General features: G+C 40.7%; 1 protein-coding gene across 1 annotated transcript in view; it reads left to right on the forward strand.

Annotated features, from left to right (window-relative positions):
* Positions 1-3419: 3419 nt before the first annotated feature.
* ptprn2 (protein tyrosine phosphatase receptor type N2) overlaps positions 3420-25551 on the forward strand; it is a 261458-nt gene continuing 239326 nt past the window's right edge. Inside the window, exon 1 of the mRNA XM_066688002.1 lies at positions 3420-3740. Coding sequence (XP_066544099.1) covers positions 3662-3740 — 79 coding nt within the window. The 5' untranslated portion in view covers positions 3420-3661. The remainder of the gene's footprint in view (positions 3741-25551) is intronic.

Here is a 25551-nt window from a genome sequence, read left to right on the forward strand (position 1 = left end):
TAATTGGACACGATGTTGAAACTTTCATCCCCAGCTTACCAGTGTGCAGAATCTCTTCTGCCACAAAGGTATGAGTAAGGACTTGGACTCTTATGAGTGCTTGGCCACAGTTGGGTGTGGCATCCCTGAACGAATCCTTCTTGCAGACAGACACTGATGTTATTAAACCTCTGTGACCTCTCCTGCAGCTCAGAACAAAAACAATTACTCAATTGATAACCTTTTAAAGAAATGCAGTTTGCTTTTCTTTACTTTTAATTTAAGTAAGTCTCATGAGGAATGTAGATAACCTCTCGCCCTTCCAATTGAAATTGAAGGAAAAATTTCATTAAAACCAGGAAACAATTAAATAGTTCACCAGTGGCACTGGTGGAAAAAAATATAGAAATAAAAATGAGATTCCTTTTCCTCAGTCTTGATTGAATTGCATATGTAATGCAATGTGAGATGCATTCTCTTCAGTGCTACTGAAATACATAGCATGGCAGGGAATTAATCTTTCAAGTATGAAAGAAAAGGTTATTCCAAGGTGAGTTACATCATATAGAACTAATACCACTGGACTTGGAGGAATGTGGTCAATGCATCTGCTGCCACTGAGGCAAATGATGTGCTTTCAGTAATGGAGTGCAATTTCAGTCACACTCAACCGTTGTTATATGTTGTCTGTCAGTTTAGTTATGGATCCTATTTGGAAACTTTTGTATCCACTTAATCGCACTACCCCTCTTTACAGGGGTGCATCCATGTGCTGCCGAAAACTGAAACGAACCCCTATGGCAGGGTTTCCCTCAAACCCTTTCTGGACAGGTGATACACAAGCTACATGAACACATTGCCGTTTATGTATTTGGTTATCATTACATAAGGGGCTTTATTCAACTGGCTGTAAGACCTTCTGAGTCACTTGACTGCCTGGCCAAGGCCCACAGATACGTGGAGTAGTGTATGGAAGCAAACCCTACAGATATAACTTAAAAGATCTACGACTTGTCAATGACGTGTTAATTGACACACAAGATACATCACATCTGCTTTTATTTTAATGCCCATGCCAACTTCAGTAATAGATTAATTAGCTACTGGTTTTGTGAAATTGTATCTTTCTTCAAATCCTAAATTTAGACCTCCGTGAATATGCTGATGAAGACTGCATTGGATTTGAGAGAGAAGTGATCTTGTGTGGATCTACCGCCTTGCGGATAGTAACGCTTGATTCTACTGCAATTTTCTCATCTGCGGTTTCTAAACGCAGGCATCTGTTTCAATTCACCAGGCCTGGAAAATGCAACCTATTGAAAGAGACCAAGTGACTATCGTTTGAATTTTTTGTTTTTTGTGGGGCATCATCTACCTCAAGTGACATCTGTTGGTTTTTAACAGTTTTAAAGGGATGACGTATGACAATCTGGAGTGCGTGCCTTTTTAACAGCACGCCACTGGTCATATGGTCAGTGTCTGTACATACACAAGACACAGGTGTGACTCAAAGAAAAATGTAATCTGGCAACCCAAAAACAAACACTAGAGGTGGGTATAAACTATAGTGAATAATGTATTAGATTTCAGAAAAAATTAAGTCTTGTGCATGTATGTTGCAAGAGGTGACATTAGCTGAAATGTAATTGTGGCCTCTTATTTTGCAGGCTGCACTGTTCATAGATATTGAAGTCAGCCACTTGAAGGAAAGTTTTCTCACATTTGTTTTGATATACAGATGTAGACCTAACTGCTGTGAAATGTATGATCAATGTTTATTTATTTATATATTGGCTTTTCTGGAGATGTGATTTTCAAATAAAAACCTTGCTGAACCTCCCAGCACTTTCTGCCATCTCTCTCTGTCTTCAGTCTTTGCATCTACCCATCTACCTGATACAGGTTGATAAATATAGCATACAGTATTTTTTTGTCACACTTATTCTGTCAATGCACCCTCTTATTATCTCTCAGGTGCATGCATTCTAGGTATTCTGTCACACACTTCTACTCTTCCTCAGCTACCAGAGCTTGTTTGGTGGTTTGCGATGGAAACCCTTAGAAATGGCAGTGAGCCTGAACGCATGGAGAAAGGAACATTGGGCAAGAGTGTAATGGTCACACACAACCTTGCTTCAGTTTCAACATGAGAAAAGTATCAAATAATTTGAGACAATGCTGTGTAGAGCAAGTGAGATGTATGGAAATGGGAATGAGAAACTTTGAGGTTTTGCTGGTGCACAAACCCAAGACTTCCTAAATGAATCACAATTATTGAGGAATGTCATGCATCATGGTAGTATTTTTTATTTGAATCTGCAGTACAGTGTCAGCAAAACATAACTGCTGCTGCATTTCCTTTTGAAAAAATTAAACTTTTTGCAAATGAAGCAAGCCTGTGTTTTATTATGTATGACTATTGGCTCCATTACTATGAGATTTCCAGGATACACGATCGTTTTGACAACCGGAATATCATGTTTACAGATTTTTCCTTCGATGATTCACATGCATTATGAGCTACAAATTAATATGAACGGTCTCTGGATTATACCGAATTTCACTAACCTTGTGTATTGTAAAGACACTGGAATAACTTGACTTCAAACTGTTTAAAACAAATACTATAAATATGTCTTCCAATTTGATTTGACAGTGTTAACATAACCTATGAAAGACTAATAAAGCTAAATCTAAATCTTGGGAAATAGAAGTCTACATCTTAGACTACATCACTGTAAAACAATGTACTCGTGTCTTTAAAAACGGACTGGCGGTATCTTATGCAAATGTAAAAGACAACCATGCATTTCTTAAAGATCACCTAAATGCACTCGTCTCTGTTGTCTATTGACAAAATAGATGTATATCAATGTTATGCTGTTTTTTGTATGTTTGTTGTTGTTGGTTGTTGTTGTTGGGTTTTTTTTTTGGGGGGGGGAGGTGCTTTTACTTTTATGTAATGTTAAGAAAACGTTACCTACATGGACCTATTTAGTTTACTAAAAGGTTTAATTTCTGTTAAACTGTTAAAATATAACTGCTTTCCTGACACTGTATAGGCTACTAGATCTAGTTTCCTAGATTACTTTATATATATATATATATATATATATATATATATATATATATATATATATATATATATAATTTAAATTAAACTGATTCAAAACATATTTGTAAAAATAGTAGTAATGAATAGTAATGCATAATATTAGAAAACTGTATATTGCATTTTCTGTATTCCAGGATCAGACGCCCATTTCTCTGCCTTTCCGTCCCTTCATGTGGAAACCGGGTGCGGATTAGCGGCAGATTTGGCCGAAAGGCGCTGCTGGGCTCCTCGCTGCTCAGGCAGGTTGCCGCCGGGGGGCCGGGCTGCGAGGCGTTGACGTCACGGTGCTGGAGGCGGGGTCTGGGCGGACGGTCGCTGTTCTCGGTGCTGAATCCAGCCGAGACGAGTTGAGCCCGGGTTCCCTCCGCAAACAGGCGCCCTCCTCTCTCTCCCTCTCTCTCTCTCTCCTTCTCATTCTCATTATCCGTCCCTTGTCATTTTGTTTTTATTTTCTTCCCTTGTTCTGTTCCTCCCTGGCAGACAACAACCAGAAAGAAAAACAAAACCCACCAAAAAGAAATCACAATGGATTGTTAGCGAAAGTGTGCCAATGGATCAGCAGTCATAATGGATTCGTTTTTCTCCATCCTGCTGCTTATTTTGGCGTTTCATTTTCGTTTTACTGCTGCCGCGGACAGAAAATTTGGTAAGTTGCATTCATATTCTGCCGTGCAGCTGTTGTGCATATTTGCGAATCTGTGCATGCATGACAGGGAAGAGCTCCTGAGCAGTTTTACTGGGATGTGGTTATGATGAACGTAAAGGGGGCGTCCAACGATGTGTTCCTGGGCTGCTTATTTATTAATACATTTGTAGAATAACTTTATGTCCAATCTAAATGACTCGAAACGGCTTCCTATCAACCTCTAATCGTTGGAAACGACGTACCCGACGCGTTTTTCTGAATCTTAGCGTTCTGTGTTGAACTGGCTGGGAATGGAAAATAGACGAGGCAGCTGCTACTCATCCCAGTGCAAAGCGAGCAATGCTCAAGATGGGGCGAACCATGTACCATGCGTTAACCCTTTGACTTATTTTCTCTTATCATAATAAGGAAGGCGACTAATGGTTGTTGTAACATTATTGTTTGGTAATTAATTAAAATGGACACGTTTGCATAAGCCTAGTTTTCAGATTTTGGAAGAAGGTTATACAAATAATGAATGGATAACTACATTCATGATGATGATGATTGTTGTTGTTGTATCGTTTAACAATGCAGACTACATGAAGACCTTTACACTGACACTGTTGACATGTTTCCATCATACCAGTCTGCAGAAAGAGAAACATTTATTATTGTTCTTAATTGTTTGTTTGTTTGTAAAAACGTCTGTTTGACATAGGCTGGCCTTATATCGGCTATAAAGCAGGGCAACATTTCTTGCTTTAGGTTTGAAGATGTTTAAAGTCCCCCATCCGGGAATAGAGGTCCGTAAGGGATCAAGCCTACCCTGCTTTAGATCGAGGAAGCTGCTGAACTATCGAAGACACAAACTGATTACATAATCGCCTTATATTGCCTTGATATGAACACTGTGGCTAAGTAAGATGTGGCATTTTAGAGGGAGGAAGGGGTGGGGTGGGACGTTTGTCAAATACACTATAACAATAGCTATCATATTAACAAGAAATTAAACAAATGTTCCGTCTCTCGGTGTATGTTCCCTGTAGGGTTTATAGACTGTATGATTCCAAACACGTTTTACTCAATATATCAATGTTTTAATAATAATAATAATAATAATAATAATAATAATAATGATAATACATTATTATTATTATTATTATTATTATTATTATTATTATTATTAGAATACTCAACGCTTCCACTTTCTCTCATATTATGCTTTTACAGCCATCCAGCAAATTGCAAGTAAGCTGCAGCCTATGTGAAACTGTTTTCTCCACCACCACCACATACACACACACACACAACCCAAGCTAAGATGCCCAGGTCATTTCCGTAGTTCTTTTTCGTTAACAGCATTTTGATTTATTTAGATAAATGGGGGCACTTTGTCGTTGTTTTAAGACTAGTGTGATTTTACGGTGGTTTTATTCCAAGACAATTTTGTAAACACACACACGCACACGCACACGCACACGCATATACGTCTTGCTAACTTTAGATATGGATTTCAAAAGCGATATGAAGATAATACACATATGACCTCCTTTTTGAAAGTGACAGAAGGGTGTATGTGTTCTCATGCCAATATGTTTCAGATCTAATCGATGATGAAGTCCACTTGAACACGGTTGACGGTCTCAAGAAGCTATAGTCTTCAGGAGGTTAGACCAGGGAGGATAACTGGTGGTTAGATTTCAAGCTAGTTGAGCTACTGCTAAGAGAGTGAATGCTGAAGGGATTTAAATAGTTTCAGTGAATGCGTAATTCGCAGCATCCTTGTTGATCCGTGCATTTTCTGTAAGATCGATCCATCGTGCCGTTCGACATTTTCAATTACAGTGCTTTTCGGGGCGATCTGATGAATACTCAAGTCGTGGCTTAACAGGGATCGCATTACATCTGATTAAACTACTGTAAATATCTATTTTGTCTCTCTACTCATACAACGCCATTATCAAAATTATGTATCCAGGTGTAATTTATATTATGCTGCAAAATGATTTACTAATTTGCCACGCTCTCTCTAATAACGCGAACAATTATTTATGAACTACTTTCAGCCCCCCATTTTTCCACACTGCACACAATGAGGTACTTCAGACAGTACCTTATCATTGTTCACTGACATGTGACACACTCTGCCAGAAGCACAACCTGAAGTGAAAGCTGTATCGAGAAGGTTGCAACCATCAACCAAAAGAAAAAAAAAAAACACTGAATCACTAGAGCTGAAAGTTCTGCCTAAGTAGGGCCTGACAACTGATTCACCTTGGTCAAGATTTGAGTGTTGTTGAGTGCTGTTATTGCTGTTTAGTATAAAGAAGAAAAGGAAAATATATACATAGACACATACACACTATTATGAATAAAATACAACTATAGTATACATATATATATATATATATATATATATATATATATATATACCGATCAGCCATAACATTATGCCCACTGACAGGTGAAGTGAATAACACTGATAATCTCGTTATCATGGCACCTGTCAGTGGGTGGGATATATTAGGCAGCAAGTGAACATTTTGTCCTCAAAGTTGATGAGTTAGAAGCAAGAAAAATGGGCAAGCGTAAGGATCTGAGCGACTTTGACAAGGGCCAAATTGTGATGGCTAGACGACTGGGTCAGAGCATCTCCAAAACTGCAGCTCTTGTGGGGTGTTCCTGGTCTGCAGTGGTCAGTACCTATCAAAAGTGGTCCAAGGAAGGAAAAGCGGTGAATCAGCGACAGGGTCATGGGCGGCCAAGGCTCACTGATGCACGTGGGGAGCGAAGGCTGGCCCGTCCAACAGACGAGCTACTCTCAAATTGCTGAAAAAGTTAATGCTGGTTCTGATAGAAAGGTGTCAGAACACACAGTGCAGGGTGCCCATGTGGCCTGGTCTGATGAATCACGAGTTCAAGGTGTCGACTTGGCCTCCAAATTCCCCAGATCTCAATCCAATTGAGCATCTGTGGGATGTGCTGGACAACAAGTCCGATCCATGGAAGCCCCACCTCCGAATTTACAGGACTTAAAGGATCTGCTGCTAATGTCTTGGTGCCAGATACCACAGCACACCTTTAGAGGTCTAGTGGAGTCCATGCCTCAATGGGTCAGGGCTGTTTTGGTGGCAAAAGGGGGACCTACACAATATTAGGCAGGCGGTCATAATGTTATGGCTGATCGGTGTATATATATATATAGGTGGAGATGAAACAGAGATATTGTGGATCAGACGTGCAGTTTTTAAACATCGGAGGAGAGGTACAATATTGTTATAGTGTAGCACTGTCAAGGAGTTATGTCTGCAGTACAAAAAAGAGCAAGTCAGAAGAGGAAAAGGAGGATAGACATGCCGAATGACTGTCTGTAGATATCAAACACAATGGCAAATAAACAGGCTCTGGAATTCATACAAACAACTTCTTCAGTTCCTCATAACCACCATCTGCATTGCAACTTTTAGCACCCGTCATATTCTCAAAATTATTTATTTATTTATTTATTTATTTTCCTGGGTTTGAAAATCATGACTCCCTTTCCAAATTCCTGCAGACAAGTAGAGAGGAATCAAGAAATTGAGAATTCTACAGAGCAACAAGAATCTCATTTCAACATTGGTGCAGTGCCTTAATGGGACTTGCTACAGCCCCTCTGTCCTGGAGAACCAATGTCAGGCCCTGGGTTGAACTCTGCTAGATCACTAGGATGCCACCGTGGTACTATCAGGTGAAACCGCTCAAATCAATGCTTGCTCTTCCAAGCCAATTGGGATGCCAAAGACAAATGTGTGGCCCATGTTCACACATGAACCTTGGTAACATGCCAAGTCCAGGGTTTTGATCCCCATTGATGTGCCAGATAGTTTAGGGGGTCACACACATAGATCATACATCGTCTGCACATAGATATCTAGTAGCGATATGGGCCAGACTGAACCTGTTGATCTTTGGCACCCAGTGAAGGGTGTGACCTTGAGTTGCAGGGCTGAGGTAGAGAGCAGGGATGAAAATAGCATTTCTGTTGGTGCTATTTCAGGTTTTGCAAGCTGTAACTGAAACAGGAATAATAATTATACTACTAATAATTCAAATAATAATAATACATGTACTAAGTCTTGTCTTTAAAGTATATAATTTTAAGTTATTCGATTTTTGTATGATCTAAGCATTTACTTTGTGCACCTCCTGTAAAAAGCCTGGTTACAGCTTTGTATTCCAATTGAAAAGTCAGTTATTTTATTTTTTCCTTCTGATTTGGCTCCTACTGGAGGGGAATCTGTAACACTGTGTTCTAGAATTTCTGCTGACATTTCGCTTCCTTGCTGTGATTGGTTGTGACAGACCCCATAAAACAGGCTATATAATTAAAGGTTTAATAGAAACCTGCTGCATTTATAAACTTAGGCATTAGTAGATAGATGGATACATTAAATATATTGTCTTCTGTTTTCATTTTGCACAGGTTTGCAGTTCAGGCTGCTGTAGTAGAGATCAGCATGGGAGGTCAGGTTTATTTCAACAGCACAGGAACAGCAAGTGTAAAGCAGAAAGGAAAATATATGGCTGTTTTAACCTTTCCTGTCTCTCTCAGTAAATACATGTTTCTATCGTGGCTTGCAATAAACATATATTCACTGGTTTCTGGGCCAATTTAACCTGGAATGCCCAGCTGTGCTTGAGATGCACGCTCATTGTATTGGATGTCATTAGAATGTGACAATTATAGAAGGCTGCCATAGCACAGCAGTTTAGGCAAAGGATGTAAGGTAAATGTATGATAGTATCAAGGGTCAACCACAGAAAAATGAAAGGGGCACAATTATGAAATGAAGGGGGTATTGAACAATGAGAATTGTGGATAGCCTATAGTAACAGAATTCAAGCAAATTATAAAATCTCAACCAGGGCATGTCAGTTAATCTCACAGTGGCCAGTTCGGTAGGCTTGAGAAATGGAGACAAATCACTCCCACTCTGATGCGGGAAAAGATTCCTGTGCTCTTTGTTGAAGACCACTGTTGATTGAGCTCCACCAAATCATGTCACAGTTTGTGGAAAGATTGCTTCTGCAATCCCCATGATTTCAGGATACATTCAGTAGTTTTTGTTGGTTCTCTCTACTGGGAAGAGCATTTCAGAGCAAAGACTCAACCATGAGCACCAAGGAGCTTTCAGAAGAACTCCAGGACAAAATTGTTGAAAGGCACAGATCAGGAGATGGGTATAAAAAATATCAAAAACCTTGAATATCCCTTGGAGCATGGTCAAGATGATTACTAAGAAGTGGAAGGTGTATGGCACCACCAAGACCCTGACTAGATTAGGCCCTCTCTCCAAACTGGATGACCAAGCAATAAGGAGATTGATCACAGAGGCTACCAAGAGGCCAATGGCAACTTAGCAAGAGCTGCAGGCTTTTATGGCCAAGACTGGTCAAATTGTACATGTGACATAATATCACAAGCACTCCACATATCCAACCTTTATGGAACTCAAGAAAGCCCACCTTGAATCCTATTTGAAGTATGCAAAAACACTCAGGACATTCTGTAGCTATGTGGCAAAAGGTTCTGCGGTCTGACAAAACTAAAATTAAACTTTATGGCCTAAATGCAAAGCGTTATGGTTGTTGCAAACCCAACACAGCACATCACCCAAAAAACATCATCCCTACTGTAAAGCATGGTGGGGCAGCATCATGTTATGGAGATGTTTCTCATCAGTAGGGACTGGGTCAGGTTAGGGAAGGGAAAATGTATGGAGAAAAGTCCTTGAAGAAAACCTGGAGGTTCACCTTTCAGCAGGACAATGACCCAAAGCACACAGCCAGAACTACACTGGAGTGGCTAAGGAACAAAACAAGTAAGTGTCCTTGAGTGACCCAGTTAAAGCCAATTCATTCCATGACTGTTCGTCCCCGCGATAATTGGTCCCCGTGATAGTTCGTCCCTGCAACAGTTCGTCCCACGTCAATTCGCCCCCATCATTATACGTTCTCCAATAAATATATAACTTCCTGGAGTTAAATGGTATCAGAGTAGAAATAACAATTAGAAGGTGATTAATTTTAGATTATCCTAATTAGAGTTGCGTTTCAATAGCATGGTTCAGGGTACATGTAGCAAATCAGACAGAGCAAGGCAAATTTAGTCATTGATATCCAGTTAGAGTGGATCATTATTCGAATTTAGCCAAACTAAATGTAAGAAATCAATAATAATAATAATATTAAGGTATCCACATGTGCACTGAATGTAACGCTTAAGTGAAAAAATAACAAATTTATAAATTAGATTTGTCAGAAGGACTAAACTAAAAATACTAATCAGGATTTGAACCCAGATCATTAGGTTGGCACTACTGTTCCTTAACCACTGCACCAACTGATATATAAATTCAACATTAAACCTATTTAAAGCAGCCTGCAGTTGTCGCTGCCAGCTGTCATGACTAATTGTATAAAACTTAATTATTGGGGTTACAGTCTCAAATTAATGTATCAATTAAAAACATATAATAAATAATACAAAATAGTTGTGTGTGTGTATTTATATATATATATTTATGTAGCCTGCCTACTACAGTGCATCTGGAAAGTATTCACAGCGCTTCACTTTTTCCACATTTTGTTATGTTACAGCCTTATTCCAAAATTGATTAAATTCATTATTTTCCTCAAAATTCTACAAACAATACCCCATAATGACAACGTGAAAGAAGTTTGTTTGAAATCTTTGCAAATGTATTAAAAATAAAAAACAAAAAAGCACATGTATATAAGTATTCACAGCCTTTGCTCCAACCTTTGGCACCAATTACAACCTCAAGTCTTTTTGAGTATGATGCTACAAGCTTGGCACACCTATTTTTGGGCAGTTTCTCCCATTCTTCTTTGCAGGACCTCTCAAGCTCCATCAGGTTGGATGGGGAGTGTCGGTGCACAGCCATTTTCAGATCTCTCCAGAGATGTTCAATCGGGTTCAAGTCTGGGCTCTGGCTGGGCCACTCAAGGACATTCACAGAGTTGTCCTGTAGCCACTCCTTTGTTATCTTGGCTGTGTGCTTAGGGTCGTTGTCCTGTTGGAAGATGAACCCTCACCCCAGTCTGAGGTCCAGAGCGCTCTGCAGCAGGTTTTCATCAAGGATGTCTCTGTACATTGCTGCATTCATCTTTCTCTCGATCCTGACTAGTCTCCCAGTTCCTGCCACTGAAAAACATCCCCACAGCATGATGCTGCCACCGCCATGCTTCACTGTAGGGATGGTATTGGCCAGGTGATGAGCGGTGCCTGCTTTCCTCCAGACATGAGTTCAATCTTTGTTTCATCAGACCAGAGAATTTTGTTTCTCATAGTCTGAGTCCTTCAGGTGCCTTTTGGCAAACTCCAGGCGGGCTGTCATGTGCCTTTTACTGAGGAGTGGCTTCCATCTGGCCACTCTACCATACAGGCCTGATTGGTGGAGTGCTGCAGAGATGGTTGTTCTTCTGGAAGGTTCTCCTCTCTCCACAGAGACACACTGGAGCTCTGTCAGAGTGACCATCGGGTTCTTGGTCACCTCCCTGACTAAGGCTCTTCTCCCCCGATCGCTCAGTTTGGCTGGGCGGCCAGCTCTAGGAAGAGTCCTTGTGGTTCCAAACTTCTTCAATTTATGGATGATGGAGGCCACTGTGCTCATTGGGACCTTCAATGCTGCAGAAATTGTTCTGTACCCTTCCCCAGATCTGTGCCTCGATACAATCCTGTCTCGGTGGTCTCCAGACAATTCCTTGGACTTCATGGCTTGGTTTGTGCTTTGCCATGCACTTTTAACTGTGGGACCTTATATAGACAGGTGTGTGCCTTTTCAAATCATGTCCACAGGTGGACTCCAATCAAGTTGTAGAAACATCTCAAGGATGATCAGTGGAAACAGGATGCACCTGAGCTCAATTTTGAGTGTTATGGCAAAGGCTGTGAATAATGTCATGTGCTTTTTTGTTTTTTTATTTTTAATACATTTGCAAAGATTTCAAACAAACTTCTTTCACGTTGTCATTATGGGGTATTGTTTGTAGAATTTTGAGGAAAATAATGAATTTAATCAATTTTGGAATAAGGCTGTAACATAACAAAATGTGGAAAAAGTGAAGCGCTGTGAATACTTTCCGGTGAGGGAAAAAAGTATTTGATCCCCTGCTGATTTTGTACGTTTGCCCACTGTCAAAGAAATTATCAGTCTATAATTTTAATGGTTGGTGTATTTTAACAGTGAGAGACAGAATAACAACAAAAAAATCCATAAAAACGCATTTCAAAAAAGTTATAAATTGATTTGCATGTTAATGAGGGAAATAAGTATTTGACCTCTTCGACTTAGTACTTGGTGGAAAAACCCTTATTGGCAATCACAGAGGTCAGACGTTTCTTGTAGTTGGCCACCAGGTTTGCACACATCTCAGGAGGGATTTTGTCCCACTCCTCTTTGCAGATCCTCTCCAAGTTATTAAGGTTTTGAGGCTGACGTTTGGCAACTCGAACCTTCAGCTCCCTCCACAGATTTTCTATGGGATTAAGGTCTGAAGACTGGCTAGGCCACTCCAGGACCTTAATGTGCTTCTTCTTGAGCCACTCCTTTGTTGCCTTGGCTGTGTGTTTTGGGTCATTGTCATGCTGGAATACCCATCCACAACCCATTTTCAATGCCCTGGCTGAGGGAAGGAGGTTCTCACCCAAGATTTGACGGTACATGGCCCCGTCCATCGTCCCTTTGATACGGTGCAGTTGTCCTGTCCCCTTAGCAGAAAAACACCCCCAAAGCATAATGTTTCCACCTCCATGTTTGACGGTGGGGGATGGTGTTCTTGGGGTCATTCCTCCTCCTCCAAACACAGCGAGTTGAGTTGATGCCAAAGAGCTCGATTTTGGTCTCATCTGACCACAACACTTTCACCCAGTTCTCCTCTGAATCATTCAGATGTTCATTGGCAAACTTCAGACGGGCCTGTACATGTGCTTTCTTGAGCAGGGGGACCTTGCGGGCGCTGCAGGATTTCAGTCCTTCACGGCATAGTGTGTTACCAATTGTTTTCTTGGTGACTATGATCCCAGCTGCCTTGAGATCATTAACAAGATCCTCCCTTGTAGTTCTGGGCTGATTCCTCACCGTTCTCATGATCATTGAAACTCCACGAGGTGAGATCTTGCATGGAGCCCCAGACCGAGGGAGACTGACAGTTATTTTGTGTTTCTTCCATTTGCGAATAATCGCACCAACTGTTGTCACCTTCTCACCAAGCTGCTTGGCGATGGTCTTGTAGCCCATTCCAGCCTTGTGTAGGTCTACAATCTTGTCCCTGACATCCTTGGACAGCTCTTTGGTCTTGGTCATGGTGGAGAGTTTGGAATCTGATTGATTGATTGCTTCTGTGAACAGGTGTCTTTTATACAGGTCACGAGCTGAGATTAGGAACACTCTCTTTAAGAGAGTGCTCCTAATCTCAGCTCGTTACCTGTATAAAAGACACCTGGGAGCCAGAAATCTTGCAGAGTGATAGGGGATCAAATACTTATTTCCCTCATTAACATGCAAATCAGTGTATAACTTTTTTGAAATCCGTTTTTCTGGATTTTTTTGTTGTTATTCTGTCTCTCACTGTTAAAATACACCTACCATTAAAATTATAGACTGATCATTTCTTTGTCAGTGGGCAAACGTACAAAATCAGCAGGGGATCAAATACTTTTTTCCCTCACTGTATGTGTGTTCTATGGCGTGTGTTAAGTGGAGAACTATAGTGATGGGGACATATTGTCTGGGACAAATTGTCATGGACCTGTCAAAGCCATGACCTAAATCCAAATGAAGATCTGTGGTGCAACTTGAAGATTGCTGTCCATCAATGCTCCCCAAGGAACTCAGCAGAGCTTAAACATCCCAACAAACTCACAGCTGTAATTGCTGTCAAAGGTGCTTCCACTGAGTATTAACTCTGGGGTGGTGGAGACTTATTCAGTTATGATATTTCGTTTTTGTATTTTTAATATATAATTTATTTTCACAATAAAACATTTTTCCCTTAACAGTGTGGAAAAGTATGTGTAGAAAAGTTGAATACATCCTCATTTTAGTTTCGGAAAGTCTGAGGCACTGACACTGCAAAATAAGAAAAAAATGACAAGGGGGGGGTGAAGACTTTCTATAGGCAACAGATTTTCAACATATCAGATAAATGTATGGATTACAGACTAAACTATATTTAAAAATATATCCTACATATTTTAAACATTTGATATTTACAAAATATCACTGTTATATAGTTTACTATATATAAAACATATATTTCTTCCATGTGGGTTACTTGTAAAAGAAAAAGGTTAAGCTGTAGACACTAAATTGTTAAAACCCTGCCGTGGTAATTTAGCAGCATTTGGATGTTGTTCTATAAGGTGACAACGACAAAGGGCCAAATTGGGAACCATTGATAGAATGGTTAGACACTGCGAACATCTACCATGTTCACAGCCAGCTGGAGCTTTCTGAGCTTGTGATTGGTGGGTTGTAGTTGCTGCTGTGTATTTCTGTATGGGGTGAGTAGAGGGGTTAATGAGCAAGGCATGTGGTAGAATGGTAAGAGGTAACGCGATGCTGTGATGTATACACACATATATATACATCCTTATAATGTCCTTCCTCACCGCACTTGAAAATCAAGATCATACCCATTAGCCAGTAATTCCTTTGCTCTGGCAGCTCTGGTCTTGGAGAGCCTCTGTCCTTCGGGTATTGGTGGTATATTTAAATATAATGATGCAAAGAATCTGGATGACATGCTATCTTGCACTAGCTAAACAAACAGCTGGTTGAATGAAGTCAGCCAGGGTTGGGCTGTGTTGAGAACCAGAATGCACTGCAGCTGCCCAGGACTAGGGGCTGTGGGCCCCAGTTTGGCACTCATCTTCTCCTCACATTGCACTCCACAACACTCGGGGGGTCATTGATTTTGTTCTGAGCTGGAGGAGACCTGAAAAAAGTCTTCCTTCGTGCTATACTACCAAAGCCAGTCTAGTTCCTCCAGCCACATTCTATTCTTCTACACCCACCAGGTCTCTCAGTTTAGCCCATATAGTCCTACTTTAAAAAGGAGGTTTGGCACGTAAGTAAGTGAAGACCCTCACTCTCCTTTCTCCTCTGTGCCAAAACACTCATTATTAATGAATGACACTGGAGTATATTAGAGTCATTGAGAAAAGGATGTTGGGAAAACCAGACCCATTTTCTCCCTGGTTTGTGGACCACTGTGGAATGTACCGTACAGGAGTCTTGTTGAAGGCCCTCTGTTTCTGAACTGAGTCACTCTGAAGCTAGCGTCAGTGGCTATGGTTCTGTTTGATTGACTGACTTGGAATTGGAATGTTTGAAGCAGGGGAGACAGACCCTTTACTTGTAGACGCACTGAGAGTTCGACCCCTCTTGTTAAACTGTTCTTTGATAGAGACTCTACCACTGGTTGCATTAATGAAACAGTTTCTGGGTGTGTGGGTTGTGGTTCATGGTGGCTGCGCTGATTTAAGTGTAATGGTAAGGGATCCGTCAGTTTGAGGGCTAGTCAAACAGCAACAGACATACATTTCTCCTTGTTTTTTATGGCGCTGTAGGTCTGTGCTTTTGAATCTTGCTTTTCCTTTAAGCTTGTCTCTCTAGATTGCTTAGAGGCCTAGCATATATATGTCCATTATGAAGGCTACTCTCTGTCAGCACCATTTATCAATAATGATGGCTCATTTCTCATTTCCTTGAGAGAATGGTGTTGTACAAATGTAACAATATAAGACAATTGAGTCAAGTCAACATTTGATACATGCATTGGCTTAGGCCTGTTTCCTGGATCACCTCATACTTGATGTTAATTGGGGTTTTATACATTTGGCCTGTGATGTTAGGAAGTATAGCAATAGGTATCTCTTCCCGCCATGGCGAATGTGAGAATAAAATAAAGAGTGTTGCGTGTGCAGTGAAAATGCATTATTGTAGTGCTAGGGAGAAAAAAACCAAAGAGCAATTAAATATATTTAGTTTTTATTTTAAATGGATAATATTCATAAGCACAGCAAGAAGCCAGACAGAGTGTAAAACGAAGTCCAGCTACATCTCTCTTTGACTTTATTAGTATTTATGTTCCCGGTGGAAGACCCAGAGAGAGAACATTTTATATTTATTTATTTCCAGTGCCAGAGGAAACAAACAGCTGGAATCTAATTTAATACTCAGTGTGCATCCACTAGCTGTTTTGGTTTTATCATTTTCTGTGTCAGGGGCAGAAGTAATAGATATGGGCACTGTGAAACCCATCAATGATAAAATAGACTTTAAGTACATCTATATAATGTTACATGTAATTAAGACAATAAATAGAGATTCAAAGCTATATGATTGATTGTAGCTATATCGTTTATTCCCCTACAGCACGTTAATTCTTTCGCACATTTGCATAGCGTCTGAGCTGATTCCTGCCTGAATAGTAGATGCATAAGGTTTAACAAGCAGAAACTCAATGTAGGAGACAGACTGAGAGAACTAACTAGGGCATTTAATTGTATAGAGTCAGATGCACTCTACATCAATTAGTGGATTTGGGGATCAGTACATAAATAAAACTACAAATAAAACAAAAATCACATTTCAATCTTTCTCAAGTTTTCCAGGCTTATTTAATGACGAACACTTCCATACAGCAGAAATTATTGCAAAATCTATGTCCTTGTGCTGAATGAGGCAGACTATTGTAAGCATGAGTCCTGTAGTGAAGAAAACGCATTAAGGTAATTGAGTTGGTTATATTGTTGTACCCCGCTGTGGTCTCTCAGTATTTTATTCGGGGAAGGTGGATGGTGCAACAAAGAGTGTTGCTGGGTGTCTGTGTAGGCCTGCTAAAAGACTGAGGAATAATTCAGATTTGTTTTATTTTTGTTTACTAATGAAATGCTATTGTCAAATGTGGGGAGTGGAAGGAATTTGCAATCTTATTATATTAGTATGAGCTTACTGGTACCTGTGTGTGGGTGTGAATGGTGCCAGCAGGAGAAGGGCTAATGTTGCTTAGTAGGATTGTCCTGCAGTGCACCTGTTAAAAGGGCGTGGTTACAGGTGCTTAGAGGTGGGTCACACATTACATGTCTTCGATTTTTGGTAAGAGGGAGAAACCAACTAAATTCTTGAAGGGTCTGTTACCCTGGTTAATACGCCTGTACCTGGTAGTGTATTCAAACACAAAGCAAATATTTTTCAAATGGGAACCAGCCATAACCAGCCAGAACCATCCGAAACCATCAGTACCTCGACTGTCATGATTTATTGCCCAACATGTAAAGACAGCTAAGAGCCTGTCTCCCTTTTACATGTATGTGGAACCATGGAATGGAGGGGTGGGCCTGGCTGAGGACAGTGCTTTTTCCTGCTTACAACTAAGAGAGCCGCATTGTTTGTACCCACAACCTGAGTTTGAGCTTCCACCTATGTGTGTTGTCATGATTGTGTTGAAGGCCAGTCCCCCCTGCAGCTCACACACAGCGATCCAGGGTGCAGACAGACATGTGTGTAGAGGGTGTTGAGTGTCATCTTTGCTGTCTTGGTCTGTGAAGCATGTGAGAGGTGGCAGTTAATATAGGAGCCAAGACTACTTGTATTACAGTTTCCTGGCCCGGATTTACTCACAGTTCACTCTACGGACGTGGTGACTGTAAATACTGTGAGTAATCAATGAAAACTGCAAAAGCACCTTCAGTCTAGAGCCATAGAGGGTGGAATGAATCTGCACTGAGATATTTCCAAACAGTAGATAAGAGCATTTGATTGACTGTGATACAGTTGTGTTCTGCCACACATTGAATTAGCTCCTGAAACATCCCGGGCTCAGTGCACAGACATGGGGGAATTTAGAAGCTTGGAGCTCGAAATGACTGTGTTTATTCAGAATGCTTATCTGTTTTTTATGTTTTTATTTTAAAGGGTTTTAATTACATTCTGAGGTTGTTAAGGCCAAACTGTAAATTCCCACCAACTGTGAGTAAGGCAGTGGGACTGGGAAGATGTCCCCTATATGCCAAGGTGCTGGTGACTTTTATGTGCCTCAGTGATGAACAGGGATGCCATAAACAGGGATTAAACATAATCAATGAAATAGCAAGACAAAACAGGACAAACAGCACTGCAGTGTCAAGCACAACCGGAGTTTTCTTAATGTGTGCATTTGTCGAAAACAAGACTCGTTCTCAAGTGGAGGGACTCTCACTGCTCAATGGGATTCTGAAATATTATTCAAAATATATGTGCCATGTCATGAAATAATGCACAACTCATATAACTGTGTGTTGAAGAATGGATTTAGTGGCCAAGGTGCTGCAGTACTGCAAAGGCCAGTTGAGAGTTCTAAGATTAACCCATGAAGGGAAGTTGACTAAGAGCACACTGGCAGGTAAACAACAGAGAAGTAAACCCCAAGGCATTAACATTAACTTCAGTGTCCTACTTCTAAGCATAAAAAGTAGCTAGAACCAACAAGGCTATGCTTTAAAATGTTAATCAATTTTCATTATCTGCTTCATCCAATCCAGGGTCATGGGAGCCAGGGCCCAACCCAGCTGGCACAGGGTGCTAGGCAGGCTACACCCTTGATGTGGCACTACAGAGCAATTTAGAGTAGCCAGTCAACCTAAGCAGTATGTCTTTGGGTTGTGGGAGGAAACCAGAGCACCTGGTGAATACCCACGGGGAGAACAGACACACTCTTCACAGGCTGACATCACGCAGGCCGGAATCAAACCCAGGTGCCAAGAGCTGGGAGGCAGCAGTGCTAACCACCGTGCCACGGTGCCTCCCGGCAGCTGTTCATGAATTAGGGAAATCATATGAATGGATGGGGAATCAGATTGTTTACTATGGTAGACCATTGTTTATTCATGCTAGAGTGCAGTAAAGCACAGAGAAGGGACATTAAAACCATCCAGAAACCACAGAAAAACTATGGTACAACCCTAGAGAAACCATGGGGAAAAGTGCAAAAATCCTGATCTTTAAAGAAAAATATTGTGGGTTATTTTCATTGATAAGTGGTACCATTTGAAGTCAGTTCCAGTTGTTGTGGAAATGTGGAAGGTGGGGGGTCAAATGTCTCTGGTGTCCAATCTGTTTTGGCAGTTTGAAATGATGATTCTAACAGCGAGTGTCAGAGGGAGGTGAGTTATCCCTGGCAGCAGGATTGCATCTTTTTTCTTCCCTTGCTCGCTCCTTTTGTGGTGATTTAATTACGCAGATGTGCTGAGAGAACATCACACATCCGAGCCACTGACAAAGCCCAGGAGAATGTCAGCAGGCTGATCAACACACAGTGTTGCCGTAGCAACGGGAATTAACATCTTTAATTCATATGTTGACAGTTACATTGACCTGCAGGCGGATTAAATAATTAATAAAAGAACATCGAAAGAACATCACCCGGTGTGTGGAACGAGTTTTCAAAAGATTTAATGTGAAGTTCAAACAATCACACTGTAAAAATTTTTCATAGGTCTACATTATGGGAACTGCACTGCAAATTGAGTTTGGTAGCATAAACATGTGTTGTTCATACCTTGATATTTGATTGTATTAGCTTCAGAAAAAAGTGCTGTTTTCCCACAGTAACAAAAAGAGTTCTGTTATAGATTGAAATGTCTTAGTGTTTATGTATTCATTTTATAGATATATTTGTGTGAGATATTTGTAAAAGTTATTGTTGTTTTCTGAGTTTTTGCATGAACCACACATTGTCCTGTGAGTGTGTGTGTGTGTGTGTAGGTGTGTGAATGTGTGAGTGTGTCTAAGTGTGTGGGAGGGTGTCCTGTATTGATTGTATTGTCAAAAGCTACCAGTCTATCGAAAAGGACAAACCAACGGCACCAACACCAAACATATTTACCTGAAAAAACTAAACTCATCACCATTTTTGAATGGCTGAAGTTCTGGGACAGAGATCAGAATGTCGTAATTACTGTTCAGGGGGTGACATGGATTCTCATATCGACTTCAACAGCAGGGCAACATCTTCTCACTCATCCTTGAGTGTGTGTCTTCTGTTTCTTTATTTTGAAAAGGGACAGCAATGTCTAATTAGCATCAGCTCTCTCCAGCATCTGAGGACTAGATCTCCCCTTCTATAGGTATACTGTTTCAGTGACCCAGTGAGTTCAGAAAACCATTACATAAAAAAATCGACCAGTTCAGGGTCCAAAGTAATTAAGAGTTTACTGTGAACAAAAAACAGAAGACTTAGGATTGGGAAACAAAAGCAAACCACAGCCAATTCTCCAAAGTTATACACTGTATGAGTGGGATGAAATTATCAGCAACCATCAGTCCTGTGTTACAATGGCACGTTGTGTTTACTAATGCAAGTTTATCATTTTAAAAGGCTAATTGATCATTAGTAAACCCTTTTGCAATTATGTTAGCGCAGCTGAAAACTGTAGTGCTGATTAAAGAAGCAATAAAACTGGCCTTCTTTAGACTAGTTGAGTATCTGGAGCATCAGCAATTGTGGGTTCGATTACAGGCTCAAAATGGCCAGAAACAAAGAACTTTCTTCTGAAACTCGTCACTCTATTCTTGTTCTGAGAAATGAAGGCTAAGAGGAGTGGGAGGCCCCGGTGCACAACTGAGCACGAGGACAAATACATTAGAGTGTCTAGTTTGAGAAACAGACGCCTCACAGGTCCTCAACTGGCAGCTTCATTAAATAGTCCCCGCAAAACACCAGTCTCAATGTCAACAGTGAAGAAGCGACTCTGGGATGCTGGCGTTCTAGTCAGAGTTGCAAAGAAAAAGCTCAGACTGGCCAATAAAAATGGACAAAGAACACAGACACTGGACAGAGGAAGATTGGAAAAAAGTGTTATGGACAGACAAATCTAAGTTTGAGGTGTTCGGATCACAAAGAAGAACATTTGTGAGACACATACCAAATGAAAAAGCTGCTGGAGGAGAGCTTGACCCATCTGTCAAGCATGGTGGAGGCAATGTGATGGTCTGAGGGTGCTTTGGTGGTGGTAAAGTGGGAGATTTGTACAGGGTAAAAGGGATAATTAAGAAGGAAGGCTATCACTCCATTTTGTAACACCATGCCATACCCTGTGGATGGCGCTTGATTGGAATCAATTTCCTCCTACAACAGGACAATGACCCAAAGCACAGCTCCAAACATTGCAAGAACTATTTAGTGAAGAAGCAGTCAGCTGGTATTCTGTCTATAATGGAGTGGCCAGCACAGTCACTGGATCTCAACCCTATTGAGCTGTTGTGGGAGCAGCTTGACCGTATGGTATGTAAGAAGTGCCCATCAAGCCAATCCAACTTGTGGGAGGTGCTTCAGGATGCATGGGGTGAAATCTCTTCTGATTACCTCAACAAATTGACAACTAGAATGCCAAAGGTCTGCAAGGCTGCAGTTGCTGCAAATGGAGGATTCTTTTGTTTGAAGGACACAATTATTATTTCAATTAAAAATAATTATTTCTAACCTTTTCAATGACTATATTTACAATTAATTTTGCTATATTTCCTATTCAGACTCATTTCATTTATGTTTTGATGGCAAATAAGGAAAATTCTAAGTGACCCCAAACTTTTTAACAGTAGTGTATATATACATATATATATATCTAAATATACGTATTCGTTTTATGTTCAGACCTCAGCCATCTGTTTGCAGATTTACACTTTTAACAATTCCTCAGGTGTTTTGAAGTCATCCCCCGCATGAGATCTGGGAGACAGCTTTAAGCATATCAGTTAAGTCAATACAGTAGCTATTTTAATTAACTAATTAAGAGTTTAGAGTCTAATTAAGGTCCAATGAAAAGCAGGAGACACTCTGCCCCAAGCCCTCCCTTCAAGAACTGCTGGTCTGGTCTGAGTGGTGAAGCACCCAATGCAAGCTAGACCTGCAAGTGCTGTCTGTGTCTTCACTCAGGGGTTGGCACACAATGGAGGGCTGGGCTGTGGGGTCAGTGCTGTGGACTACATGGGCTTGGAAGGAATTGTTTGTGGTCTGATTGTGGATCGATCCATCAGGTGCTGAGTCTTGAGGTGAGCAAGGAGATTAGGGCAATGCAAGAGTGGCAGGCAGTGTTTATTATAGTGCTCTAATGCAGGGTGATGTAATGCCTGGTCTAGAGACAGGAGAGACACTTGGATAACAGAGAACTGGTGCTGTGTGTTTGTATGTATTTGCTGTATATCAATATCTTTATCGGTCAGCAAGAACTCTGGATCCCCAGGCAAGATCCAGAATCCAATCATTACGGATCAGGAATACCACGTGTATGTGACCCTGTTCAGTTTATTTACTACATTGCATTCAGCGGACAGAAAGCTTTACGGATATATCCAAAACATCTGAAGAAATGTATAGTATTGAAGCTGTTTGGACCATTTCTAGTAGCTTTTGCTATGGGTTGGAGGCACCTGTCTTTATTGTGCCTATATGTGTGTCTACCTCCGCTACAAGAGCACAGGGGATTAATTGCTGATCTGAGCTGATTTCCCTGGTAATTAATTAGAAGTTAGTAACCTGTAGATGTGCCTAGCCTTGATATAGCTGAAAAGCAAGTTGTTCTAGTTCACTGTGAAAGTTTTATTGGTTTATACAAAGTTCCTTGAAGAGTTTTCCCAAGAGTTGTTCATCGGGGCCACACACTTGTTCACCTCCTCAAATACCTTTACATGCATCTTACTTAAATCACTGGATATTTATCTTTGTATGTATTTATTTATAGTTTGCTGTGGGCATACAGTGATAGTCTTCAAGGAATTATGGGTGAAGTGCAGTGATGTAACACATTCACAGCCAATCACACAGTTTTCTGGTGTAATTAGTTATTCCTTTGTGCACGTGAATAGGTCATAGCCTCTGTGACTGATGCATACAGCCCCTGAGATGAAAAGCTCTGCATGTTAATACATTTCTCACATAAAAAGGAAACTGCGGCAGAATAGCACTAAAGATTTTGAGTTATTTTAGTGGCTTCAGTTGATTCAGTCTGGCACAGCTAAGTGACGCGTGCCTTTTTACATTTTGTTTGTAAAGCCAAGTGCTGGACTGATGCTTGCACTAGTGATTTGTCAAGGCATTGGCTGAGTTGGAGCACTTTGTGGAGGGTGATGGCGTGTTGAATCATCACTTCAGGACATACAAGAGCACCAATGTAATTTCTCCCAGGGAACACACAGATCTCCTATTTTGGGTGAGATTGTGATTCGTTCACTCTCTCAGTATCCTCTTGTCAGATGTCGTGTGTCCTGCCCTGTGTGTCCTGTGTTGTTTGTTCTGTTTTGTTCTTCATTTTTTCAAAGGGGAATCCGCACTGGTAGCATATCACTATTCCCTCTGCTTCTGAAACAACAAAAACAAAACAACAGATAGAAACTTAAATCATCCTCCATTTCAGCCTCTCAATACTCCAGTCTGCTGCAAAACTAAAAGCAACTTCTCTCCCAACCTCTGAGGATCCGTACATGGATGATGCAGAAATATTAGCTAATGGAGGCTGTAGTTCGTTTTTTGTTTAGTGCTGTTGACTTCCATTTGCAGGGGGGTTGGTGGTCTCTCAGTCAAGGATGCTTTCATTTGAAGTGGCCTTGCAATCTCTATTAAGAAAGTGGCATGGCAGATGCAGGGAAGGAGTCAGGGAAGGACAAGCTGGCGTCTGAAATGTGTTCTCTTTTATCTCAGACTTTCATCTTGCTTTTCTACCCCTCTCCAGTTTTGTGTGTGTATTTCAGTTTGAATGTTACAAAAGGAGTAATGTGTGTGCTGTAGGAAACGTATTTGCATATGTAGAGTAGTTTTATTTTGAGTACTTTATTATCTGCTTCACTGCACTCTCACATGTCTGTATCTCACAGATATTAAAAACAGGCAGGTATGGTTTCAGCAGCTTTAAACCCTTTATCTCATTATAAACACCGCAAACTTCTGGAAATACTGTGGCTGAAGGTTACTATGCACTTTTCTTTGGACTCTGTGTCTGGAGTAGCAGGTGCTTGATATAGTAAGACAGATGGCAGCCTGGGAAATTGGCTTTCTTTGGCAAACACAAGTTGTAACGGCTACGCACAGGGCATAGACTCTCAACGTGGACAGCTTTCACTGTGTTGGAAGGTATCGGTTATTGAAAACGCATCCTCCTGCCTAATTTTCTTCAGCCCACGTAGACAAACTCACTTTTTTTTTAATGTATAGATCTTTGCTTTTCTGGGAGGTTCAATTCTGACATCTAAATAAAATAAAATATATACACAGTTGCAGTGTGTGTTTTTTAATATATATTTTCATTTAATTTGTGAAATAAACCACATTGAAGTGGGAACAGCTGCCAGGTGGTGGGTTGTTTTGATGTCTTTGCCAGCCTTTTTGGACCGTGATTTTGGATATTGGATCCTGGTCTGAAGCTTTTAATTATGTGGTCGGGGGAGTTTCAGGTTAGTGGCACAAAACAAAATGAGAAAACTAACAGTTGGCTTTGCCCAGGAAGCATTAACCTTTGGCAGCACTGACACCATTCTAAACTCTTCATCTAGGGCCAGAGAGAACTGATGCCCTTGGCCTGTAACGTTGTCTCATAAAATTCCCCCCCGTCTCCTAGAAGACTCCTTCCTTTGGTACAGTAACCCGTCATCTTCAGGGCCTGACAGATCATGGTTCAGATCATGGCTGGATGTCTCCTGGCTGGGTGGGCATTGGGAACGATTGGTTATTCACAGTTGAATGAATGAAGGCTTGATCAATTGATGGTTCTCTTGAAACTTCCTCTTCTGCTGTAACTCCAGATTTCCTGTGAACGCTGTGGTTTAATAGAATGACACAAAGCTCTTGCGCCATAGCTGTCCACACACACTTTTGTGGATTGCTGTTTTGTTACACATAGAAGTGGAGAATTATAACTTCTGCCACCAGGTATTCTCCTCAGAACCATTTACAGCTGTGCATTAAAGCATCAGAATGCTTTCTAACACTATTATCGAGAAAATGCAGTGACAAGTTTAAGATACATTGACTGGTGCTCATTTTTACTTTTTAAATTGAATCAGATCAAGGTCATAGTGTATTTTTAAAACTATATTGTTATAACTTTACCAGTAGGTTCCCCTGAATGCATGAAAAACTAAATTGTCAGTTATTTTTAGCAGCAAACCTAAACTGTTTCAAGCATGGTTATGCAGTCTTGTGTGACGGTTGGCGCTGTATCAGAGCCTCTTTTTCTTTCTTTTTTTTACGGTTGTACGAGATTGTTCCTGTGAAAAACTGGAGTGTATTTTTAGCATGGCAGCATCTTCTATAAACCACTTAGTGAAAAAGAGAGGACATAATACCACCCCCCATACAAAGAAAGAAAGAAAGAAAGGGTATGTTATTTAGTTAGCAATGCAACTGAAATGGTCATAACAGGACTGGAGCATTTAAAACCAAAGGAATATCACACCCGTTGTTGGTCATATTGTATAAATATTGAAATTAAATTGATTAGCAATTAGAAGGGGTATTCAAAGGAGACGCATAATTATTTTTGGTTGATTCCTGCCAGAAAAGCTTGCCTGTACAGATCAATTAGTGCTGGCTTCAAGTGAGCCGTCTTTCACTCACAAGGCTGACTGACAGGCTTACAGCTCTGACAGATGTGTCACTGCATCGAAGCTCACTAATTATGCCCAGCTCACCCTCCACACAGACTCTTCCCTGTTCATGAAATTGGCAGGCACACCCCCGCCCCACACACATACAAACCGAGCCATGAAGGTAAACTTCGTTTAAGCAT

Source organism: Amia ocellicauda, chromosome 2 (assembly GCF_036373705.1).
Source record: "Amia ocellicauda isolate fAmiCal2 chromosome 2, fAmiCal2.hap1, whole genome shotgun sequence".
NCBI classification, from domain to species: domain Eukaryota; kingdom Metazoa; phylum Chordata; class Actinopteri; order Amiiformes; family Amiidae; genus Amia; species Amia ocellicauda.